This window comes from Euprymna scolopes, chromosome 35 (genome assembly GCF_053919585.1).
Source record: "Euprymna scolopes isolate OS-2025 chromosome 35, ASM5391958v1, whole genome shotgun sequence".
NCBI lineage: Eukaryota > Metazoa > Mollusca > Cephalopoda > Sepiida > Sepiolidae > Euprymna > Euprymna scolopes.
In genome coordinates this window covers 32,646,887-32,668,294 of record NC_136516.1, presented here as the reverse complement: position 1 = coordinate 32,668,294, position 21,408 = coordinate 32,646,887, and the positions used below count along the sequence as shown (strand labels likewise).

General features: G+C 34.7%; 1 protein-coding gene and 1 non-coding gene across 4 annotated transcripts in view; one reads left to right on the top strand and one right to left on the bottom strand.

The window, feature by feature from the left end:
• Positions 1-21,408, top strand: part of LOC145259797 (dmX-like protein 2) — a 441,223-nt gene that overhangs the window by 277,974 nt on the left and 141,841 nt on the right. For all 3 annotated transcript variants that reach the window (XM_080117569.1, XM_080117571.1, XM_080117568.1), the window contains 7 exons: positions 1,888-2,073; positions 4,116-4,291; positions 7,044-7,325; positions 13,588-13,727; positions 14,469-14,581; positions 16,135-16,863; positions 18,252-18,384. In XM_080117569.1, coding sequence (XP_079973695.1) covers positions 1,888-2,073; positions 4,116-4,291; positions 7,044-7,325; positions 13,588-13,727; positions 14,469-14,581; positions 16,135-16,863; positions 18,252-18,384 — 1,759 coding nt within the window. The remainder of the gene's footprint in view (positions 1-1,887; positions 2,074-4,115; positions 4,292-7,043; positions 7,326-13,587; positions 13,728-14,468; positions 14,582-16,134; positions 16,864-18,251; positions 18,385-21,408) is intronic.
• Positions 20,243-20,315, bottom strand: Trnah-aug (transfer RNA histidin (anticodon AUG)). Its single transcript has one exon. It is a non-coding gene; the product is annotated as a tRNA-His (tRNA).

Sequence of the window (21,408 nt, the reverse complement as noted above, 5' to 3'; positions counted from 1 at the left end):
TCATATCTCTCTGCTTGGCCTCTCTCCTCTCTCTCTGCTTGGCCTCTCTCTCTCTCTCTCTCATTCTCTCTGCTTGCCTCTCTCTCTCTCTCTCTCTCATTCTCTCTGCTTGGCCTCTCTCTCTCTCTCTCTCTCATTCTCTCTGCTTGGCTCTCTCTCTCTCTCTCCTCTCTCTCTCTCTCTCTCTCATTCTCTCTGCTTGGCCTTTCTCTCTCTCTCTCTCTCTCTCTCTCTCTCTCTCTCATTCTCTCTGCTTGGCCTTTCTCTCTCTCTCTCTCTCTCTCTCCTTCTCTCTCTCTCTCTCTCTTCTCTCTCTCTCTCTCTCATCCTCTCTGCTTGGCCTTTCTCTCTCTCTCTCTCTCATTCTCTCTGCTTGGCCTTTCTCTCTCTCTCTCTCATTCTCTCTGCTTGGCCTTCTCTCTCTCTCTCTTCTTTCTCTCTGCTTGGCCTTTCTCTCTCTCTCTCATTCTCTCTGCTTGGCCTCTCTCTCTCTCTCTCATTCTCTCTGCTTGGCCTTTCTCTCTCTCTCTCATTCTCTCTGCTTGGCCTTTCTCTCATTCTCTCTGCTTGGCCTCTCTCTCTCTCTCTCTCTCTCATTCTCTCTGCTTGGCCTTCTCTCATTCTCTCTGCTTGGCCTTCTCTGATTCTCTCTGCTTGGCCTTTCTCTCTGCTTCTCTCTCTCTCTTCTCTCATTCTCTCTGCTTGGCCTCTCTCTCTCTCTCTCTTTCTCCTGCTTGGCCTCTCTCTCTCTCTCTCTCTCTTCTCTCTCTCTCATTTCTCTTGCTTGGCCTCTCTCTCTCTCATTCTCTCTGCTTGGCCTCTCTCTCTCTCATTCTCTCTGCTTGGCCTCTCTCTCTCTCTCTCATTCTCTCTGCTTGGCCTCTCTCTCTCTCTCTCTCATTCTCTCTGCTTGGCCTCTCTCTCTCTCATTCTCTCTGCTTGGCCTCTCTCTCTCTCATTCTCTCTGCTTGGCCTCTCTCTCTCTCATTCTCTCTGCTTGGCCTCTCTCTCTCTCCATTCTCTCTGCTTGGCCTCTCTCTCTCTCTCTCTCATTCTCTCTGCTTGGCCTCTCTCTCTCTCATTCTCTCTGCTTGGCCTCTCTCTCTCTCATCTCCTCTCTCTCTCTCATTCTCTCTCTCTCTCTCTCATTCTCTCTCTCTCTCTCATCTCTCTGCTTGGCCTCTCTCTCATTCTCTCTGCTTGGCCTCTCTCTCTCATTCCTCTGCTTGGCTCTCTCTCTCTCATTCTCTCTCTCTCTGCTTGGCCTCTCTCTCTCTCATTCTCTCTGCTTGGCCTCTCTCTCCTCATTCTCTCTGCTTGGCCTCTCTCTCTCTCATTCTCTCTCTGGCCTCTCTCTCTCTCATTCTCTCCTGCTTGGCCTCTCTCTCTCCATTCTCTCTGCTTGGCCTCTCTCTCTCTCTCTCTCTCATTCTCTCTGCTTGGCCTCTCATTCTCTCTGCTTGGCCTCTCTCTCTCTCTCTGCTTGGCCTCTCTCTCTCTCATTCTCTCTCTCTCTGCTTGGCCTCTCTCTCTCTCTCATTCTCTCTCTCTCCTCTCTCATTCTCTCTCTCTCTCTCTCTCATTCTCTCTCTCTGCTTGGCCTCTCTCTCTCTCTCTCTCTCTCATTCTCTCTCTGCTTGGCCTCTCTCTCTCTCTCCTCTCTCTCTCTCTCTCTCTCTCTCTCTCTCATTCTCTCTGCTTGGCCCCTCTCTCTCTCTCTCTCTGTGCTCGCCTTACCCCCTCTATTTCTCTCTCTCACTCTGATCTCTTTTCCATCTCTCTGCTCTCTTATTTTGTAAATAGAATTCATCACTTAAATTCTCTTTTTCTTTAATTTTTACAACTTTGTGATTTCTGAAAATATATATTTGTTTTTTTTTCCTCCAGAGGTTCAGTTGCCAACATGTTGGTAACATCTTGCAAAGACAATGTTTGTCGAATATGGTGCGAAACAATCCTCCCTGATGATGGGCTTGTGGATCTCGATCAATTTGACCCTGTGGCCACCCAAGACCCTCGATATCACACACGTAGGCATAAAAAACGTTTTATGCAACGATTGAAAACCATTCGGTAAGAAGCAGCTTTTATCTATCAGATTGTGCTGAAAGTCCGGTTAGCGTTTTAAAAGTTCAAGTTTCTGAAATCTCTCAATAAGCTTATATATTTAAATCGCAGATAAAACTTTGCATGTGTTACATATTTTTTTTCGATTGGTGACAGCATTTTTCGAATATATTTATTTTCAGATACTCTTCATAGCAAAATAGTTTGCAACAACTTTCATGTAGTTCTGCTTTTCTTTTTCAAAAAAGGAGAAACTGGTAAAATTTTCAAAGATTTGTGAAGTGTATGATGACTAGTGCTGTGACAACAGAATATTTTTTTCATTGTTTTGACTCTCGAGTATATATCGGTTAATATTTTATGTTTTTATATTGAGTGATGTGGTTCTTGGTTGATTAACTAAGTCTAACTGTGTCAGATATATACTGGAGAGTCAAAACAATGGAAAGAATGTGCTGTTGTCATAGCCCTAATGATGACACTGCTATAGGAGAACCAATTCTTCGGAATGGTTTGTAAAATTAAAAATGGCAGAGGAAGACAATTTGATATTGATATTTTGAAGACAAAAATTGAAGAAAATCCAAATATCACAATTAGTGATGGGACGATTCCAATTTTTCCCCCGATTCCGATACAATTACTGATTCCATACTAAATTCCCAATTCGGATTCTTTATAAATCTCTAAATATTTAACAATAGAGTTATTTATTTCTGATTATTGTAAAGACACATGTTGAATATGCAGATATTTTCTTAAATGCAAAAATACACCGGGGGTGGGTCTGTAGATAACAGGTTTTACAGGTAGTTTAAAAATCAATAAATATCTATTATTTTATCATTGCTACCAGCAGTGGATTATTTTGCTTTAAACAAAACCAAATAAAAAAGACAAAAGAACCGTTTTTGGCATCGGAAAATAGGCACAGATTTTTCCGATTCTGATTAATCGTCCCAAAACTAATCGCAACTAGAGCACTCATGCAAGAGTTGAAATTTCCAAAAAGTACAGTTCATAACCACTTTCGTTGAATAAATATTGCTAAGAAAGGAGAAATCTTATTTCTATCCTTTTGTATGCCTAAAAAATGCCCAGCACTTTCCAAACAAACTTATATTTTACAGTGCCAATACTATTAACAGCCTAGAAGATATTAAAATAAAATGAGATGAGAGTAATATTATGTGTTGGTGTAAGATTTGCAGCAGAAATTAATTTCTTTTAACAGCATGCTGCAATAATTCAGTAAAAGAACTGACGCACAGGAATCAAATATGTGGGAAGAAATCAATCGATGGCAAAAATCAAGAAATAGACTAACTTTATTATAGACCATAGGTTCCCAACCTGTACCATAGAATCGCCAATTGATTTTGAGCTGAATGTGAATATTATAGAAAACACAGTAAAAAAAGACTGATAAATTGCAACTCCAAGAATTTTGGGCAAAAAGTTCCTCAGAATTCCCAGTAATGTTAGAAATCAGAATAAGGAATTTATTGCCATTCCCAACAACACGTGAAGCAGCATTCTTCCAAGTTCTCATCCTTAAAAAGAAATATCAAAATCAATTCAATTTGAACAACAACTTGAGGTGTGTCATGTTGACAACGAAGCCAAGGATAGAATTGCTTGCTAAAAAACTGCAATATCAGACGTCTCACTATGGTCAGTTCAGAAACATACTTACATAAGTGGAAATATGTTCGGATAATTTTTAATTGATTTGTAATTAACTTTTGTTGTAGCTTGGAATTTATTATGAATAAATTTGAAATTAATCTTGAATTTGTGAAATGCATAGTTATTTCACTAAATTTATTATTCAATAATCGCAGTATATGGCAACTTTTTTGTATAAAAAATTGAATGAATATTAAAGATATTTTAAGGATTGGCGTTGCTTCCTCATTGCTTGTTCTAAAATGGGTCGCTATATTTAAAAGGTTGGGAACAGAGAAAACTTTTTAAAAAAACTATGACTTAAATTTAACTTTTATTTGTATTTATTATAACTAATGATTTTTTTTTTTTTCTTGCAGACATGCTATACATAAACGGAAAAAACAGCACAAGTATGGTCCAGAAACTGTGATGACTTCAACCCAATTGTCAGGAACACAAAGTGTCCATGACTTCCACAAGTTTGGCATTCACCAGAATGGTGTGGCACCTGCATTCCATTTTCACTTGGCAGGAAGTGTTAATCCAAAGACAGGTAATTTGCTCTTTCAAAAATTATAATTCATTCTGTTATTGAGACAAAGTTGGCAACATTAAAGTACCATTTTATGGTATGAAATTCTTTTCTTGAAAATATTTTTTCTTTTACAATTAAATAATTGTACCCAGCGTTGCTCAGTATTAAACCCAATGTTAAATTATTAAACCTAATGTTAAATTATTAAACCCAATGTTAAATTATTAAACCTAATGTTAAATTATTAAACCCAATGTTAAATTATTAAACCCAATGTTAAATTATTAAACCTAATGTAAAATTATTAAACCTAATGTAAAATTATTAAACCTAATGTAAAATTATTAAACCTAATGTAAAATTATTAAACCTAATGTTAAATTCCTTAAAAAATAACAAAATAAAAAAAAGACGGAAAGAAACTAAGACCTAGGCATACAAGTATTATGTTTTTTTTCTAAACAGTTCACTTCTTGTAAGTAAAAAGAAATACTTCAGCTGAGATCGAAAGCAAAACCTAAAAACAGTGAATCTGGTATAACTCTTGAGCTGTAAGCAATGTTTAGTTTCAGAAGAGTTTCCGATGGGTAGTTATTCTACACAAGCCCTGGAGATGACGAGTTTACAGTAGACAACTGTTCTGTACAGGTCCTGGACTTTATAATTTTGTAGCCAAAGTGCAAAAGATTCTTCCCGTGTTTGCACAAAGAAAACATATGCAAAGTTGCTAAAAAAAAAAGGTTTAATTCTTATGAAACAATTCTGCTTTCTGATTGGTTGATAGCAGAACATGAATTAATTTGATTTGTCAGTTTCTAACAGCAGCACAGTGTTTATAAATAAAATCTCCCAATTGTGAGAGACCATGCTCTCATTATGTGTCAAAAATATTGCAACAATAACCATTAACCCAGCTTGACACTATCTTTAAAATGTTTTCAAACCTACTTATTCTTAACATAATGCGAATGATTTGTGCATATGCATTCATGAAACAGTTGACAAACAGATAAAAATCCAATAATCCCCCCCACATACTAATTTTTCAGTTTTGACTCCTTAGCAGCTCTTTTTTCTGGATGAAAACCAATTAAAAAGTTTTCCACATGTCTGAATATCCTATATACCAAAGTTTAAATCTGTAGATCAAAACTTCGTTGAGTATATAGGTTGATATAAATGAAATAAGAATTACAATGAATTTTACAAAGATAATCCAAAATAGTAAACTTAAAATATATTATAAATATTAAAGACGTAATATTTATAAAGTAATCCTAACCAGATATAAAAGCTCAATAAAACCAAATAGGAAATAGAGCTTATAATAAGAACAAGTAATTAAAGATTAAGGACAATCTACTTAATTTGTTTCTCCATTTTGAAAATTAAATCTTTTTTTTAACTCTTGTTAAAGTGTTTTTTTAACATGTTTTATTAATTATTTGTTCTTATATATATATAAATATATATATATATTTTATTCATTTGAAGTAAGTGGTATATACATATTAGCAGGGAGACCCGATGTTGTCCAAGATTGAATGAGGACCATCAAATATTCCACCTTTGTACCAAATTCTATCTGTTTTCTGCCTTATCTTAAAATTATGCAAAAAATATACAAGAAAGATCTTTGGTGATATATCATTTTCATCTAAAAATACAAACTTCTGAAATATAACAAATGACAAATTACATCGTAACTCTTTTTATACTACAATCTTATATTAAACTTAAAGTTAAATTTGTAAAATAAGATGCGGTTATTTCTATTTTCAAAATTTGTGCAAACAACGCAATCCACATTTATTCAGACTTACTGCAACCATCAACAACATCAGATGTATAGTTTTCTCTCTCCACGAGAAGCGTTACCCTTTCAGTTAATAGTAGTGGTAGCCCAATTCCAATATTTTTCCCCGATTTTGATACAATTACGGATTACAATTCTTTATAAATCTTTAATATTTAACTACAGAATTGTTTTTTTTCCTAATTACTGTAAAACCACATGTTAAATGTGCAGATATTTTCTTAAACATAAAAACACACTTGGGAAGGTGATCTATAGATTTTAGCTTTACTGATAGTTTAAAATCAATAAATATTTATTACTACGAGCAGTGGAAGATTTTGTTTTAAACATAGTCAAATAAAAAAGATAATTAATCATTTTTTGCATCAGAAAATAGGCACAAATTTTTCCAATTCCAATACCCCCGATTTCTGACTCCGACAAATTAAAATGAAATAAAAAAAAAATAAAAAAAATATGAATGTTTCAAAAATGAGTCTGAAAGGAAAAAAATTATTTTAACAATTTGATTTTGAAATGTAAGCCATGTTTGATTTCAGAAGAGTTTCTGATGGATAGCAATTCTGTATAGGTCCTGAACTTTATAATTTTGCAAGCAAAGAGCAAAAGACCCTCATGTCGACACAAAAAAATTGTGTGCTGAAATGCTAAAAGATTCAATATTTTTATGGAGCAATTCTGGTTTCTGATTGGTTGCTAGCAGAACGTGGCTTAATTTGATTCATCAGTTCCTATTGGCAGCATTTATAAATAGAATCTCCCAACTTTCAGTGATCATACCCTCCCCCATTAAATATAAAAAAAACTATTGCCACATTTGATAACAATAATTTCATTTTCTAAATTTTCAAATTGAACTTGTGAAATATTTCCAAAGATGTGACCAAATTTCTGTGTAAGATTTTGTCTTTGAGTGATTCTTAATGATGTTAACCATTTTCTTTCTTGCAGACATTCCTCTTCTACCAACAACAGGAAACACAAATGATCAGCTCTTCAATTTCCAACTGAACTGGTTGAATAACAAAGAACTGCAGTTCACAACTGAAGCGGAAAAAATCCTGCAGGAGATGCACAAGCAATCCAACTTCTCCGATTGTGGCGTTTATGCGAACAGTAGCATCAATGACGGGACTGCGGTGCCCGGGGTGCCACACCCCCAAATGCGGAACGGTGTGACTGATGATCACGACACAGACCAGGAAGCCGGATCGCAGCAAGATGACAATTTGGGTAAAGTTGTTAATGACTTTGTGAGGTCTGAACATTAAAGGCCTAAAAGAATGTATGAGGGTTCGGGGGGGGGGGGATCTCCAGAAGTAATGCCTCCTTTTTTTTTTTATTCCATCAAAATGGATCAGAGAGATTGCAAAATTGCATTGTTATGATGACTGAACTTATGCAATCATGATCTAAAAGTTTCAACTCTTTGTTGCAGATATTCATAATGTGAGACTTTAAGAAAACAACCCCTGTCATGTACATTTATCAGAAGTCGAGATGCATCATTGAATTCCTGGCAAGATGTATTGAGAATAGTGGTGACTATGTAGAAAAATAAATTATAGAGCACAAGTCGTTCGTTTTAATGGTACCACTCCCATTTTTTTAGCTCTTCAACTTTTTGAGTTAAAAAAAAAAAAAAATAGGTTTTTGCTTTTGGAACAATCCTCAGAAATATTTTTCCCTCGGGGCCCCAAAGTAACCAAAGTTTAGGCCATTGTTGGAGTGGCTTGTTCTTTATTGGCTGAAATGTATGGTACTGTGTCGTGCAGTTCTAGGAGGTCCACCCTTATGTTTTGAGAAGGGGTTATTTTATTGCTAGTCGCCTGAAGCTTTCCTACCATTGGATGTTAATAAGACTATCTAAACATTGTTTACAAGTCAATGCTCTGCCTTCTATGACATTAGTTTTTCAAATCCCATTTTCACAACTTTGAATTATATCTTCCTGCCATGAGGGGAAGATAAACAGTTACTCTTCCCTGGCCATTTTTGGCTAAGGTGCAAAGGGTTCTTGCCCAGAATTTTCCCTATTTTAAAAAACAAAAATAAATAAAAATCTGTCAGATGTGCATACCTGTGATGAAACGAAAATATCATATTCCAAAAATCACCTAAATTGATCAATTAGTTTTATTTTTAAACAAGGAAATCATTTTTAAGGAATTAACGGGAATTCATAGGTATTACAACATAAATCTAGTATAAATCGTTGAGTTATCTCCCTTCGTTTCTTAACAATTATTCTCAAAATGGTGGGGGAAATCTTCACTCCTCAGATATTTGAGCAAAGTGTAGTATCTGTTCTAATCTTTTCTACCCTCAGTCAGTGAATGAGAGTATTTAAGTAAATTTTAAGACTATTCAAAAAACCACCTCGAAGCCCCACGGAAACTTAATCATCATATCATCAGCAGACTCTAACAAGCGATGATCCAAATATGAATTCAGCCCTGTTGGTGGGGGCATTAGAATATGCCAACTGAAATGTCCGCAGCTAAAGAAGCCATTAAAAATAAAGCGGTCGGTGATGAAAACCATTGTCAATAATTTTCCCCATTCTTTATCTGTGCCTAAATCAAAATGTAGATCCCATGAACAAAGCTTCTTTCTTAGAAGTGCATGCCTGTGGAACTCTCTTCCGTTTGCCTGTTTCCCACCTGACTACAACTTGGATGTCTTCAAGTCCAACATAAACAAATTCCTGATAAACTGCCCCCTTAAGTAAGACACTTTATCAAATCTCCAATACTAATGATTACTATGATATTATCCCATTGATTACTGTACACGCAATAACATTTATCTCTGAGTGGCTTCCGGGCCTTGATAAGTGGGGACTACCATGTAAAAAAAAAAAAAAAAATTCCATACATGCGACTGGGGAATTTCATACTCTCATGAAACTTCCTCCTTTGGACAAAGCTGGTTTAACCCGTCTAGTGTTGCTTCAATACATTAGTATAAAAGATTTCCAACAAACCATTAACAGATACATTTTTACTAAATGGCAGGAAGCATGGAACAACTGCCCTAATCTATAATCCTATCAATTTTTTTTTTTTTTACATATTAAAAACCCATTTTTTCAATTTATCTAAAAAGAAAATATGACTTTGTTATATATGGGTCATGGAATTGCATTCACTAGCAAACGATCTAGCAAATTTGTTTTAAACATTCATTTTAATTAATTCCCCATTAGTTTTTCTTATGGGATGATGATCTTCAGTTAACTATTACGTGTAATTATATTCATGCAGATATTATACATGATTTATACTTGCGTAATATTTGCGTGAAAAGGTTATATTAAACACAAACCTCTTTCTATATATATTTATGTATACATATATATATTTGTTTAAAAAATTTTGCCAACCAAACTCCTCTGTCAGTTTTTGGTTTACGGACATAAAACTTCAAATATAGGATAAAACTTTATATTTGGGTTTTAGCCAGAGAAAATTGATGCAAAAGAGTGAAAATTAAAAAAAAAAAAAAATTTGCCAGGTGAAAGTCGAATGGCATTATGAATATGCGTGCGTAACGTAATAGCTATTGGTTTATGTTTTAATTTTTAGCCTTGCAGAAAACATGTCTCCATGGCTCAGACATTAACGTCAAAGTAAATTGTAAGCTAAATGTTTTGATTTTGATTCTTGGTGTTGGCGCAAGAGTCGTTTTTTTTTTTAACTTTTCAAATTATTGCAAGAGTCGTTTTTTTTTTTTTTGTTGTTTTTTTTTATTATTGTTTTTAACTTTTCAAATCATTGCTATATATTGAGTCCAATTTAATATAATAATAAATACCAAATCTGCATGAATCCAAATATCATATTAAGCAAATTTTATGACCCCCAGCAATGCCGGGCGGCCTGTTAGTAACAAATTACACCACATCTCCCCTACTGTCAAAGAATGGCAACTGGGATATAGGAAGTAGAGAAAGGAAGAAGTAATCCTAGCCAGACTATGTATAGGTTATACCGTCGTTACACGCTCTCACCTTCTAAAAGCAGCAGATGCCCCCCCCCTTATGTTTACCATGCCACAAATTCTGTCCATTAAACACATACTAATTGAATGCAAGGACTTCAAAATAAGATCCTGTTTCTTCCAAGTAAGCAACCTAAAAAACAACTTTTCAGCACTGTACAAATAAAAGATATATTGAATTTCCTAAAATCAATTGGACTGTATTGGAAAATTTAAAAATAGAACAGTACTCGGTACTTCTACAGTTTAATCAATACATTATCGAAAAAAGATTATATTGTACATTTCTGTTTTGGAATGAAGATCTTTGAAAAAAAATTTCACTTAATTTCATAAGTAGTTTTTTTTTTTTTTTTTTTTTTTTTTAGTGGAAAAACACGTTTTTATGAAAGTGCATTGAAGTGAGCCATCTTTGAATTTTTTGAACATGCCACGAGAAGATAACTGAATTTAAAGCGCCTACACTCCCTCCCCATCTTTAATACTAGCTTTTCTTCCTAAACATCAAACCTTTTGCGCGGTATCATAACAAATTGTTTTTTCATTGTAAAAAAAAAAAAAAAAAAAAAAAAAACTGCTTGATGAAATTAAGTAAAAAAATTTTTTGGAGAACTTCGTTCCATAATGGATACATACAATATAACCTTTTTTCGATATTTTCAGTTTTTAATGTCTGGATTAAACTGTACAAGTACCCAATACTCTTATTCTGCAAAACAAAAGGTTACACAAACCAAGAACCTAAAAATGATTCCATAAACCAAAATTCTTCAATGAAAATAGTTCATTTGGCCCTAGAATAGCCCTGCAGTGATTGATGAGACAGGGGGGAGCACAAATAAACAAAGCACAATAAGATGGTGAACCGTATTTAAAAAAAAAACTATTTTAATTAAAATTCTACTTAAAATTTTGCATAATTTTTTGTGTAAATAGCTACTTTTTGCCGAGCATATACACTAGCAGTTCAGCCCGGCTTTGCTTGGGCCCTAAGTACTGTTCATAACTTTATGTGCATATATATATATATATATATATATATATATATATTAAAAAGTTTAACTCCTGTCTAGGTAACCTACATCTAAAATTTCAAGTGTTTAGACCCAAAATTGGTGGAGAAGTTTGGTAGAATCTGAAAAGTTCAACTCTTTCAACTTTGTCCTCTTGGCAGCCAAATTTTCACCCAAAAACTGATTAAAAAGCTTGCTGCATGTTTGAATACCCTTCAAATGTTTAGACCCAAAATTGGCTGAATAATTTGCTAGAGACTGCAAAGGTCAAATCTTTTGAACTTTGGCCCCGATTTTGACCCCTTAACATTTATTTTTTGGGGCTCAAATCAAATTAAAAAGTTTAATCCATGCCCAAGTGTTATATAGTTGTTTCATTAAAGAGTCTTAGAGAGAGACTATTATAAGTGATGCTTTTTCTTGTGAGAGTTCTTATTAGTAATGATATGTGTCTTAGTGAGAGTTCTTGTCTTATTACATATGATGTTGTATCTTAGAGAGAGAGATGTTGTTGTAATGACATTTTATAACACAGACATATAATAACGATACAATTTACCTTTTTGTAGAAATCACAACACAAAGATGAGCTTTATCCAAAACACATGGTGAATTTATTTAATACGACCGGTCGGGATTTCCTCATTAAGAACTCAAAGTTTCACATCTTAGTTTCTGAAGTAACGTCTCGCTTCAGACGTCCGCCTGTCTCTCTCCCCTGACTGTCTCTCTGACTGTCTCTGACTCTCTCCACGACCAACTAACTCCCACCTGCTATATTGAGAACTCCATGCATCCCGGCCACGTGAGCAAAATTCACGTGTCTCAACATGCGCGACTTTGCACGTTTTCGACATTAATTTCCCGATAACCTATTTTCCTTGTGTTGTTTCCACAAAGGAATTTAACCTACATATCTAATTTATTTAACTCATATTTTATTATCCACATTCTTTTAACAATTGAATAGTTTATTTATTATTTATTTCATCCGAATTAACAATTTACTGGACATTCCATTTAAACCTATTGTTCTTTAAAACTTATGTCCAGGGTTCGATTTCTGCTTTCTCTTATTTTCATTTTAACTAATCTCTCTATTTTTATACTTACATGAACAGGGGACAGCCCTTATCATGTAACACAAGTAACCTACATTTAAAATTTCAAGTGTTTAGACATAATTTGGCAGAGGAGTTTGGTAGAGTTCTCAAAGGTCAAATCGTTTAACTTTGACCCCTTGACAGCCAAATTTCTGCTTGAAAACAAATGGAAGATTTTCCCAAATCTCAATACCTCTTATGTCAAATCTCAAGTCTGTAAACTGAAAATTGACAGACTAGTTTAGTAGAGAAATGTAGACTCACAGACAATTTCACTTTTATATATGTATATATATTTTCTATATATATTAAAGCGAAAATGTGTATGTATGTATGTTCGCTTTTTGTGTATGTCCGCAAAAGGATTTTTTTTAGCGGTTTCTTGAGGCCGTCACTCATTTTTAAAACATTTTATATCACGTCGAAATCATAATATCTACGAGTTACAAACGGGGGTCACGTGTGTATTTAATTTGCCCGACTTTGAATAGCTAAATATTCAACATTTTTCGATCAGCGCGTGTAGATTTGTATTTTTTGTATAATGAAAGTGAAACTAATATGAAGGTTGTTGCATCGTTCCCAGCGCATTCGCCGGGAACGTCCAAAAGCAATCAGCTTTGATCAATGCATTTTTTCCTTATATCAGACAATTGCTATTCAATTTGGACAATCCCCTTTCAATGGAGAGCTGGTTCCCCCCCCCCTCCCATCATCTTGGGGAAACCCAAACTGCCCCGCAGTAAATGAAAAAACGATCCCGCAGTGAAACAAAGTAAAACACCAAAAAACTGCCCCGTCATCGTAACGCTCCCGCAATGACCTCATTAAGCGCCCACCTGTTAATCAAACCTCCTTGACTTGATTCACTTTAATCGCTCTTACATTAACATTGTCGCCGTAGCGCAGGTGTTCAGGCTCAGTCTATAGGCCTGGATGCTCCGGGTTCAAGCCCACATGCCACTGACCTCCCATCTTCTTTTTTTTTTTCTTTTTTTTTAATTGCTATCGTTAAGTTTCCTTTTTGTTCTGATTTACCCCCCCCCCCCAAAAAAAAAAAACATGCACATACACCTACAAATACCCGGGCAACGCCAGGTACCCCCCCCCACTAGTGTATATATATATATATATATATATATATATATATATGAGAAGATTTTGCTTATAAAATTGAATATTTTCGTTGCAAGTGGCCATAGTAGATGATAAAAAAAATAAAATATATGCTGAAAAGAAAATTCATTAAATTGTCAAGTTATTCTAAACGCTTGTACACATGGAAAAAATTGAGTATTGAGATTTTCTGGAACACGATTACAAAATTTTGTCTTCTGTGGAATTATGTATGTATATTCATTTTTTTTTATCTTTCAGCAAATAAAAAGAAAAAAGCTCCAAAAATATTCCGTCGGAAACACAAACAAATAAACAGAAGTGTCGACAGTAGTTCTGACACGTTAAGCAACCTTAGTTGTGATTATGCAGATACCAATGAGACGGCAGTTCATGAATTTGTAAGAACACATTTTATTTTTTTTTATTTTTTTTTTATTTTATTTATTTTTTTTTTCAATAAAATTACAACAAAAAAAAATTGGCAAGAAATTTCTAATTTTTCTAAATATTTTCAAATGTTGGAATTTCTCATTAGTTTGCATCAATTCGTTTATCCAGAGCATAAGAAATGATTTCTTCATAGAAATCATCCTATAAGCAAGTTGTACATCTTTTAAAACCGAAAAATAAATTGGAATACGATTACTTGTTAAACAAAAACATTTTGTTTCCCGATTCGTTAATTTTTCCACAAATTTCTGCATTAAATCATTTGACCTTTCACATACAAAACTGATCATGAAAAATTTTGGCGGAAAACTGATTTGCCTTCCAGCTAGAACGAAAAGCAAAGCTGTAGCATTCAGCTGGTGACGTGACACGCATATAAACTAAGATTAATGAACAAAATGTATAACGTTTTTTTTTTTTTTCAATTTTGACTCATTTTTGACCCCTTAAAAACTATTTTAACTAGCTAAAGATCCATAAAAATGGTCCATAAAAAAATCCAATCATTTGAGGGCCCCTAGTGGCGCTCTGTGACTTTCAGTTTCGGAAGGGACAGTTTGAAAATATGGAGACAAACGAACAGACAGACAGGCATATAGCATTTTATATATTAGATTATATAAAAAAATATATTAAAAAAAATATAAATATATATATATAAAGCTCTGTTTAATGTTTTCTATTTTCAGGGAACGTTAAGTGACATTGTCGATAGAAAAATTGAGAATTTATTAAGAGATTGGCATCAAAGCCCGGATATGCTGTTCAGTGTTCATCCGCAGGATGGAAGTTTCCTTGTTTGGTAAGTTCAACTAGCTTTAAAAAATAAAAAAAAAAAAAAATAAAAAAGTTTTTGAAAAGATGATGGCTTTGTTTATTTGAGTTACTATTCTCAGTGCAAATCAAGAATATAACCTAATTAAAAATAAAAATACAGAAAAATCTTTGTTTGTACCCATCACGGAATAAAAATACCATATTCCAAAAATCACAAATTGATCAGGTAGGTTTTTTTGTAAACTAAGAAAATCAAATTTTATAAGGAAGGGAGAACGTTGACTGTATCCTCTGTATTTAATAAATAAAAAGTGCTTCTCTTCCCCCTTAACAATCTCTTCGGAAATAAGAGATCAAAATCAGCCTTGTAATGGCTATGATATACGATTAATCACTAAAAATGATAAAAATTGATTTTCTACATATAAATATCTATTTATCGATTTACATAATGTTTGGAATTTGGTGTTTTCATTCTGTGATGGGCATCTTTTACATATATATCGTAATCTCCAGTGAAAGAATGAAATGAAGTTTTTCAAAAACGTCTGTTTTTGGTTGACAGGTAAGATTAAAGAAAACTAACTTATATTGCATAATTCTTGTCTAATCACTATGGAGTAAATTTTATGCAATTCTGAAATATTTTAATTTTCAAATAAGACTAGCCTGGGTGCCCAACGTTGCCCGGGTGTTTGGAGGTGTGTGTTGAGCAAAAAAAAAAAATGTGTAGTAGGCAGACAGGCTCGAACCCGTGACCCGAAGGCAGAAAAGAAAGTGAAAGAAAATCTGATGTCTTACCGCTACTCCATGACACGACCGGAAGTTTGGAACATTAAAATTAGGCAAAGTCAATCCAACTGATATGATGACTTGCAAAAATGGCTCGCAAAAACAAACATTGATTGATTCCGCTTTGGTATAAGAAGAGATAGCTGTGAGGGTTTATTTCCAAAACACTAGAAGTTTGTGGAAAAATGAACAGACAGGAAGTACAACTTTATATATTACTAATGGAGATTCGGTATCTGTCTGACACCAACCCTATACTCTTACTATCTCAATTCAGTTTACTTTATTCCAGACTAATGTGTTGTCTCTCATTGATTAATTGGGGGGGGGGGTGTATCCGTTCTGTTATCATTAAGCAATTCTTCCAGGCATTATTTCCTCCTTCTGGGGTGGGTGTGAGGTATACTATATGTTTGCTCATTACAATACCGTCCTTTTTCTTGGAGGAGGAAGGCAGTGTATCTGTTCTATGGTCATGATACTGTTCGCCCAGGCATTATCTCCTCTTTTTGAGGTAAGCGGGAGGTATGCTATATGTTTGTTCATCATGATACTATTATCATTTGGGAGGGGGGGGCTGTAGTGTAGTATCTTTCCTATTGTAATAATACCATCCTCCCAAGCATTATCTTCTTTGAAATTATTACAATTGACTGTTTATTATCAAACCTAACACTGAGGGAGCATATTGCTTGTATAGATCATGTTATAATTGGTTGTTAGTTCTATCTTTTGTCTATCATTGCTTATTTCAAAATTGTAATGATTCTTTTTTTTTCTTTCTAGGCTGGTTGATTGGTTGGATGAATATACAGCCTTTTGTTTCCGCCAAGCACAAGTTAGCTTCTCCTGTCGGATCCCACATGCCGTTCCCATCCTTGATGCTCGAACAATGTCCAGCAATCTCCTGCTGTATTGCAAATACAGCAAAATGGATATCAAGTCTGCGATGAAGCTCAGCGAAAGTGATCACAACTTAGAAAATGGCCAGAGATCGACGCTGCTTGAATCGGCGGCACCAATGGGCAAAAGTTCTCCTGGACAAAGCGACAACATGCTAATCCCAAACGTCTTAATGATCTCAAAGCACTTGAATGGGAGTCTAAACCTCTGGCAAATAAGTTTTTCAGAAACCTCCAAGTTCTCTACTGTGATGAGCGTGGCCCACATATCCAGGGCGTGTGGCCACCGGTTCCGTACCAACTCTGCATCGTGCCACCCGGTCTTGCCCCTTTTACTGACAACATCCCACCACAACATTCCAGATGCTGACACCCCAGATGAAGATGAGATGAACGGCAGGGCCAAGAACTGTGATGACAATAAGGATGACGACAGTGGTACCAATAAAGGCAACCCTGGTGGTTTTGAGTTCTGTAGCGAGCTGATCCTGTGGAAGGTTGATCCAGTCGGTCCTTTGTCCAAATCTGGTGGGATTGTGGAATTGGCACGGATTAATTCCCCGGAGATCTCTGCATTTTCTAATGTTTCCTGGCTTCCAACACTTCTACCTAGGTGAGTTGTTTACATAAAGAATAAGTCTTGGAGAAAACACAAGCTTAATTTTTATTAGCGTTTCTTGATTTTAGGACAGCATTATAATGCAATTAATTGAGAATTCTTTTTAGATTCTCCTGATTTTTTTTTTTCTCCAGCCATCATTGTCAGACATCCTGTTGGCATCTCTAAATAATCACGAACATCCTGGTAATTAAATCAAACCAGGAAATTATGACATTTGAACTTTTGTTAAATCGCACTTTTTTTGTTGACAGTCATTTGGAGAAAGTCACGTCAGACAAATTTTAAGGTACAGATGACTAACACTGTACATAATGTTGCTTTTTTTTTTTTTATATATATAGGCAAATATAAAAATACAAGTTTTATTCAAACAGTCTTTATTTGAATTTTTCTAACAAAATCATAACCTTTATAATAATAATTTTTTTTTAATATTATAAAAATACAACTGTTATAAAAAAATATTTATGAACTGTTTTTTTTTTAAATATATTTATGAACCGTTTACTTTGATTAAAAAAAACAACAATTCATAAACATATTATTGAAAAGAAACCATTCATAAATACTTTTTTTTTTATGAGAGTTCTTTTTTATGTTTGATATGAAAAAAAAAACCACCTGATGTTCAATTTAACAAAAAAGTGAGACTCTTAACGAAAACAAAGATTTTTTTTTATAGAAATTGCCCAAACAATGCCTGAAGCCACTTGATTTAAGGAGCTAAAAAAGTAAGATGAAGGTAGGACAGTAATACTTGACGGTTTGGTTTTATCGGGGAAAAATCAACTTGTACCATATTACTGAGTGAATATTTACTTATAAGATCAGAGTAGTTTTCAAGACCAGTTTGAAATATAGCATCACAGACTTTACAGTAATGTTTGTGAGGCTATGTATCTAACAGACATCATATATACTGCATAATGATGATAACACACCGGTTCTCGTTAGTTTAGCAACGGAGAGCCTGATCAGTACCAGATGGGTGACCAATTTGGGAATTCTAGGTGCTGTATGTAGGAAGACGTTGACACCTCCCTGTAAGAGTTGCAAAAACCTAATGTTGTCATCTCCCCTAATGGGGATATACATGCGACTGGGGACTGCTAGTGAATTTTATACTCCCATAGAACTTCTACTTTTGGAGTAAGCTGGTTAAACTCGCATAGGGTTAATGCTGTTTCCATAACAGACATCAAAAACTATCTAGATCCTTCTTTTCGCTGAGAAAGATCTGATATCAAATATATCCAGTAATAACGTGGGTAGTCCTGCTCACATCAATCAAACCCTTTTGTTTATCCATATGCACAACTGCTTTTTTGTTTTGCGTTTTCTTTTGGTTTTTTATTTGAATTGTGTATTTCTCTTTTCAGCAACACCCTTGGAGGTTACAGCAATTCGCCCAGTGCTTTGTTTGTGGCTTCTGATGGACATAGTTTACGGATGTACCAAGCAGTTATTGATTCGCGGTTAATGCTTACGGAATCCGGGCCACCCAAAAAATGCGTACGTTGAATCTTTCTTTTTATTTATTTATTTTTTATACCACTTTTATTAGTTTTCTTTTACTTTTCCGTGCAGAATTTCCGATTTTTTAACGCTTTTTGGATTTTCTATCTGAATATTTCTACTTATATTTAAAAAGCACTAATTGATCCTAATTCAGTCCTGGGCAACGTTGGGTCTTCCTGCTAGTTTTACATATATTATAATATAAGCAAGAACATAAGTAAGAAAACATAAGGAGAGGTCAAAGTTTTATCTACATCTTACTTCTGCATATTGTGTGAAGTATTCCCAAAGTTAAGCCATAGAAACGTTAATTACTCAAAAGCGTCAGATTTAATAAAATTGGAAGTTGAAATGCCATCAAAATTTCGACCTTGACCGAACTTTTCAAGGTCAAATAAGATGCAGGACTTCATTAGTTACAATATGAATCAAGTAGTGTTTTTTTTTTTACAATGAACAAAATCAAATTATCACCAAAAGTGCGACTTTCGTCTTTTTTTATGATCTTGGCATAGATATCCCAAAGTGAAATCAGTTTTAAGTTAGACCATGACTAATATTTAAGTCAAGTTTGGTGACAGTTGGTCAAGCAATTTAGTGGGTGTATATAAAAAATTTATGCTAGTATAGGTATTATCCATAATCTAACATAAACAAACATGATGACAAACCAACAAACAAACTTGACCAAGTTTGGTGATGATTGGTCAAGCAATGTGAACACTAACATGGTGACAAACCTATTTGTTCTTAACAAAATAAATCTGTTACGTGAACGAATCATACATGCGCATTCATGAAAAAGTTGACAAACAGATAAAAATCTGCTGATCCCCCCCCCATGTACCAATTTTTCGATTTTGACCCCTTAGCACCCCTTTTCCCTTTTTTCCAGATAAAAATCAATTAAAACCGTGCCAGTTTCCCAACCTGGTATTTTACCTGGTGGTACATAAAGCGCCTCGCCTTCCCAAATGGTCAACCATCCAGTATTGGCCAGGCTCGATGTTGCTTAACTTCGGTGATCTGGCGAGAACCAGTGTGTCAACTTGATTGTGCTGTATATAAAAACTTAGACACCTCCAAGGCATGTGGGCCTGATCTTATCCCTGCTATACTCATTAAGCAATGCTCGGATGAGCTAAACCCCCGCCCCCCCCTGCACTTTCCAAGTTCTACAATAAATGCCTTGCTGAATCTTGCTTCCCTAATAGCTGGAAGATGACCTCTATGGTAACAGTGTACAAGAATTCTGATGAACGAACTGACCCTCTTAATTATCGCCCTATCAGTCTCCTCCCACTCTTAGCTAAAATCTTTGAGACCTTAATTAATCAAGCACTAGTTCACCACCTCGCAAAAGCAAATCTTCTCTCTGACAAACAGTATGAATTTATGCGATGTCGTTCTACTGCATATATTTTAAGTCATCTCTGAACGCATATTGGATAAGGTGAACAAAGTCGGGGCTGTAGCCCTTGATATATCCAAGGCCTTTTACAAAGTCTAGCATGAAGGGCTGCTAATGAAAATTAAATGCTACTGTATAACTGGACGTGTACTAAATATAATTAGGTCTTTCTTAGACATGCATGTTATATATATATATAATAATCATAGCTATTATTTATAACTAGCGGCTGCGCCGCATCGGTATACACAACGCCAAGTCAAACACAAAATCACGTACACTCAACATCGTCTTACCATCGACGCTTACCCTGTGAACTCTAAGTATGGGAAATTCCCATATGCACAAAACAAAATCACTTAAAAATAAATAAAAAAAATACCCTAACTAAGGGTAAGGATAATGAGTAAACGTTGGATAAAATGATGGTTAAAATTATGACGAACTTGCCAGGATTCGAACCTGGAATCTTCTGATCCATAGTCAGATACGTTATCCATTGCGCCACAAGTCCTGTCCATATGCCGAAAGATGTTATCGTGACTGTATACAGACAGTGCTAAATTCCATTGACATGGGCAGGTAACTTTTTCAGCAATTCCACAAAATGGCCCAAAACCTGTATTTTGAGCTTTTTGTGTGACTCGGCATTGTTTGTTACGAACCATATATAGATAAGGACAATCTAGGGACTCACACCTTTCAGGGAAAAAAAATAAATTTTCAATTCAGTGCATCCGTTCGAACGTTTTATTGGCATATATACACACCCACATAATTAAATAAACATAATTTTATTAATAGTATAGATTAATTAATAGTTCCTATATTATATTAAATTCTACACTAGGTCTGCTTAGTAGAAAGAGTTCTGAGTTTGATAACTCCCTACAGATAACAATGAATTCTTCAACAATAAAAACTGTGAGAATATATCTCTCGCCATTATGCATATTTGGCAGTCTCTTTGTGTTAGCACATGTTATACACAAGCCATGTTCACTTGGCAGTCGGACTGACGTATTACCACACTCTTTATTTGTTGTATTTGATTTTCTTTTCAATAGATTTTATTTTCACTAAATACGGAGTTGTCTTTCTTACAAGTCCACAACAATATTTAATATATTTACCTAATCATTTACTTATTTTTTTAATATCGCTTAGGTTTGAATTCATGTTTTGAAATGTGATCTAAATCATGAATTTATTAGGTCGCATCAAAGTTATAATTATTTTGCTACGATAATGTTTTTTTATTGTAAGAAAATCCAAACAGGTCGGTTGGTGAAGGTTTAGACTGAAAATTGTAAGATTTTGATCTCATAGCATTCTCTTCAATCGTTGGGAATTTATTGTTTACTATTAATGCAATATTCTCCATTTCTAAAACTAATTAATTCAAATAAAATTCCCCCTTTCCCCCACTCTATATCTGTGCCTAAATCAAAACGCGGATTCCATGAACAAAGCTTCTTTCTTAGAACTGCACGCCTGTGGAACTCTGTTCCGTCTGCCTGGTTCCCTCCGGACTACAACTTGGATGTCTTCAAGTCCAATGTTAACAAATTCCTAATGAACCGCCCCCTTAATTAAACACTTCATCA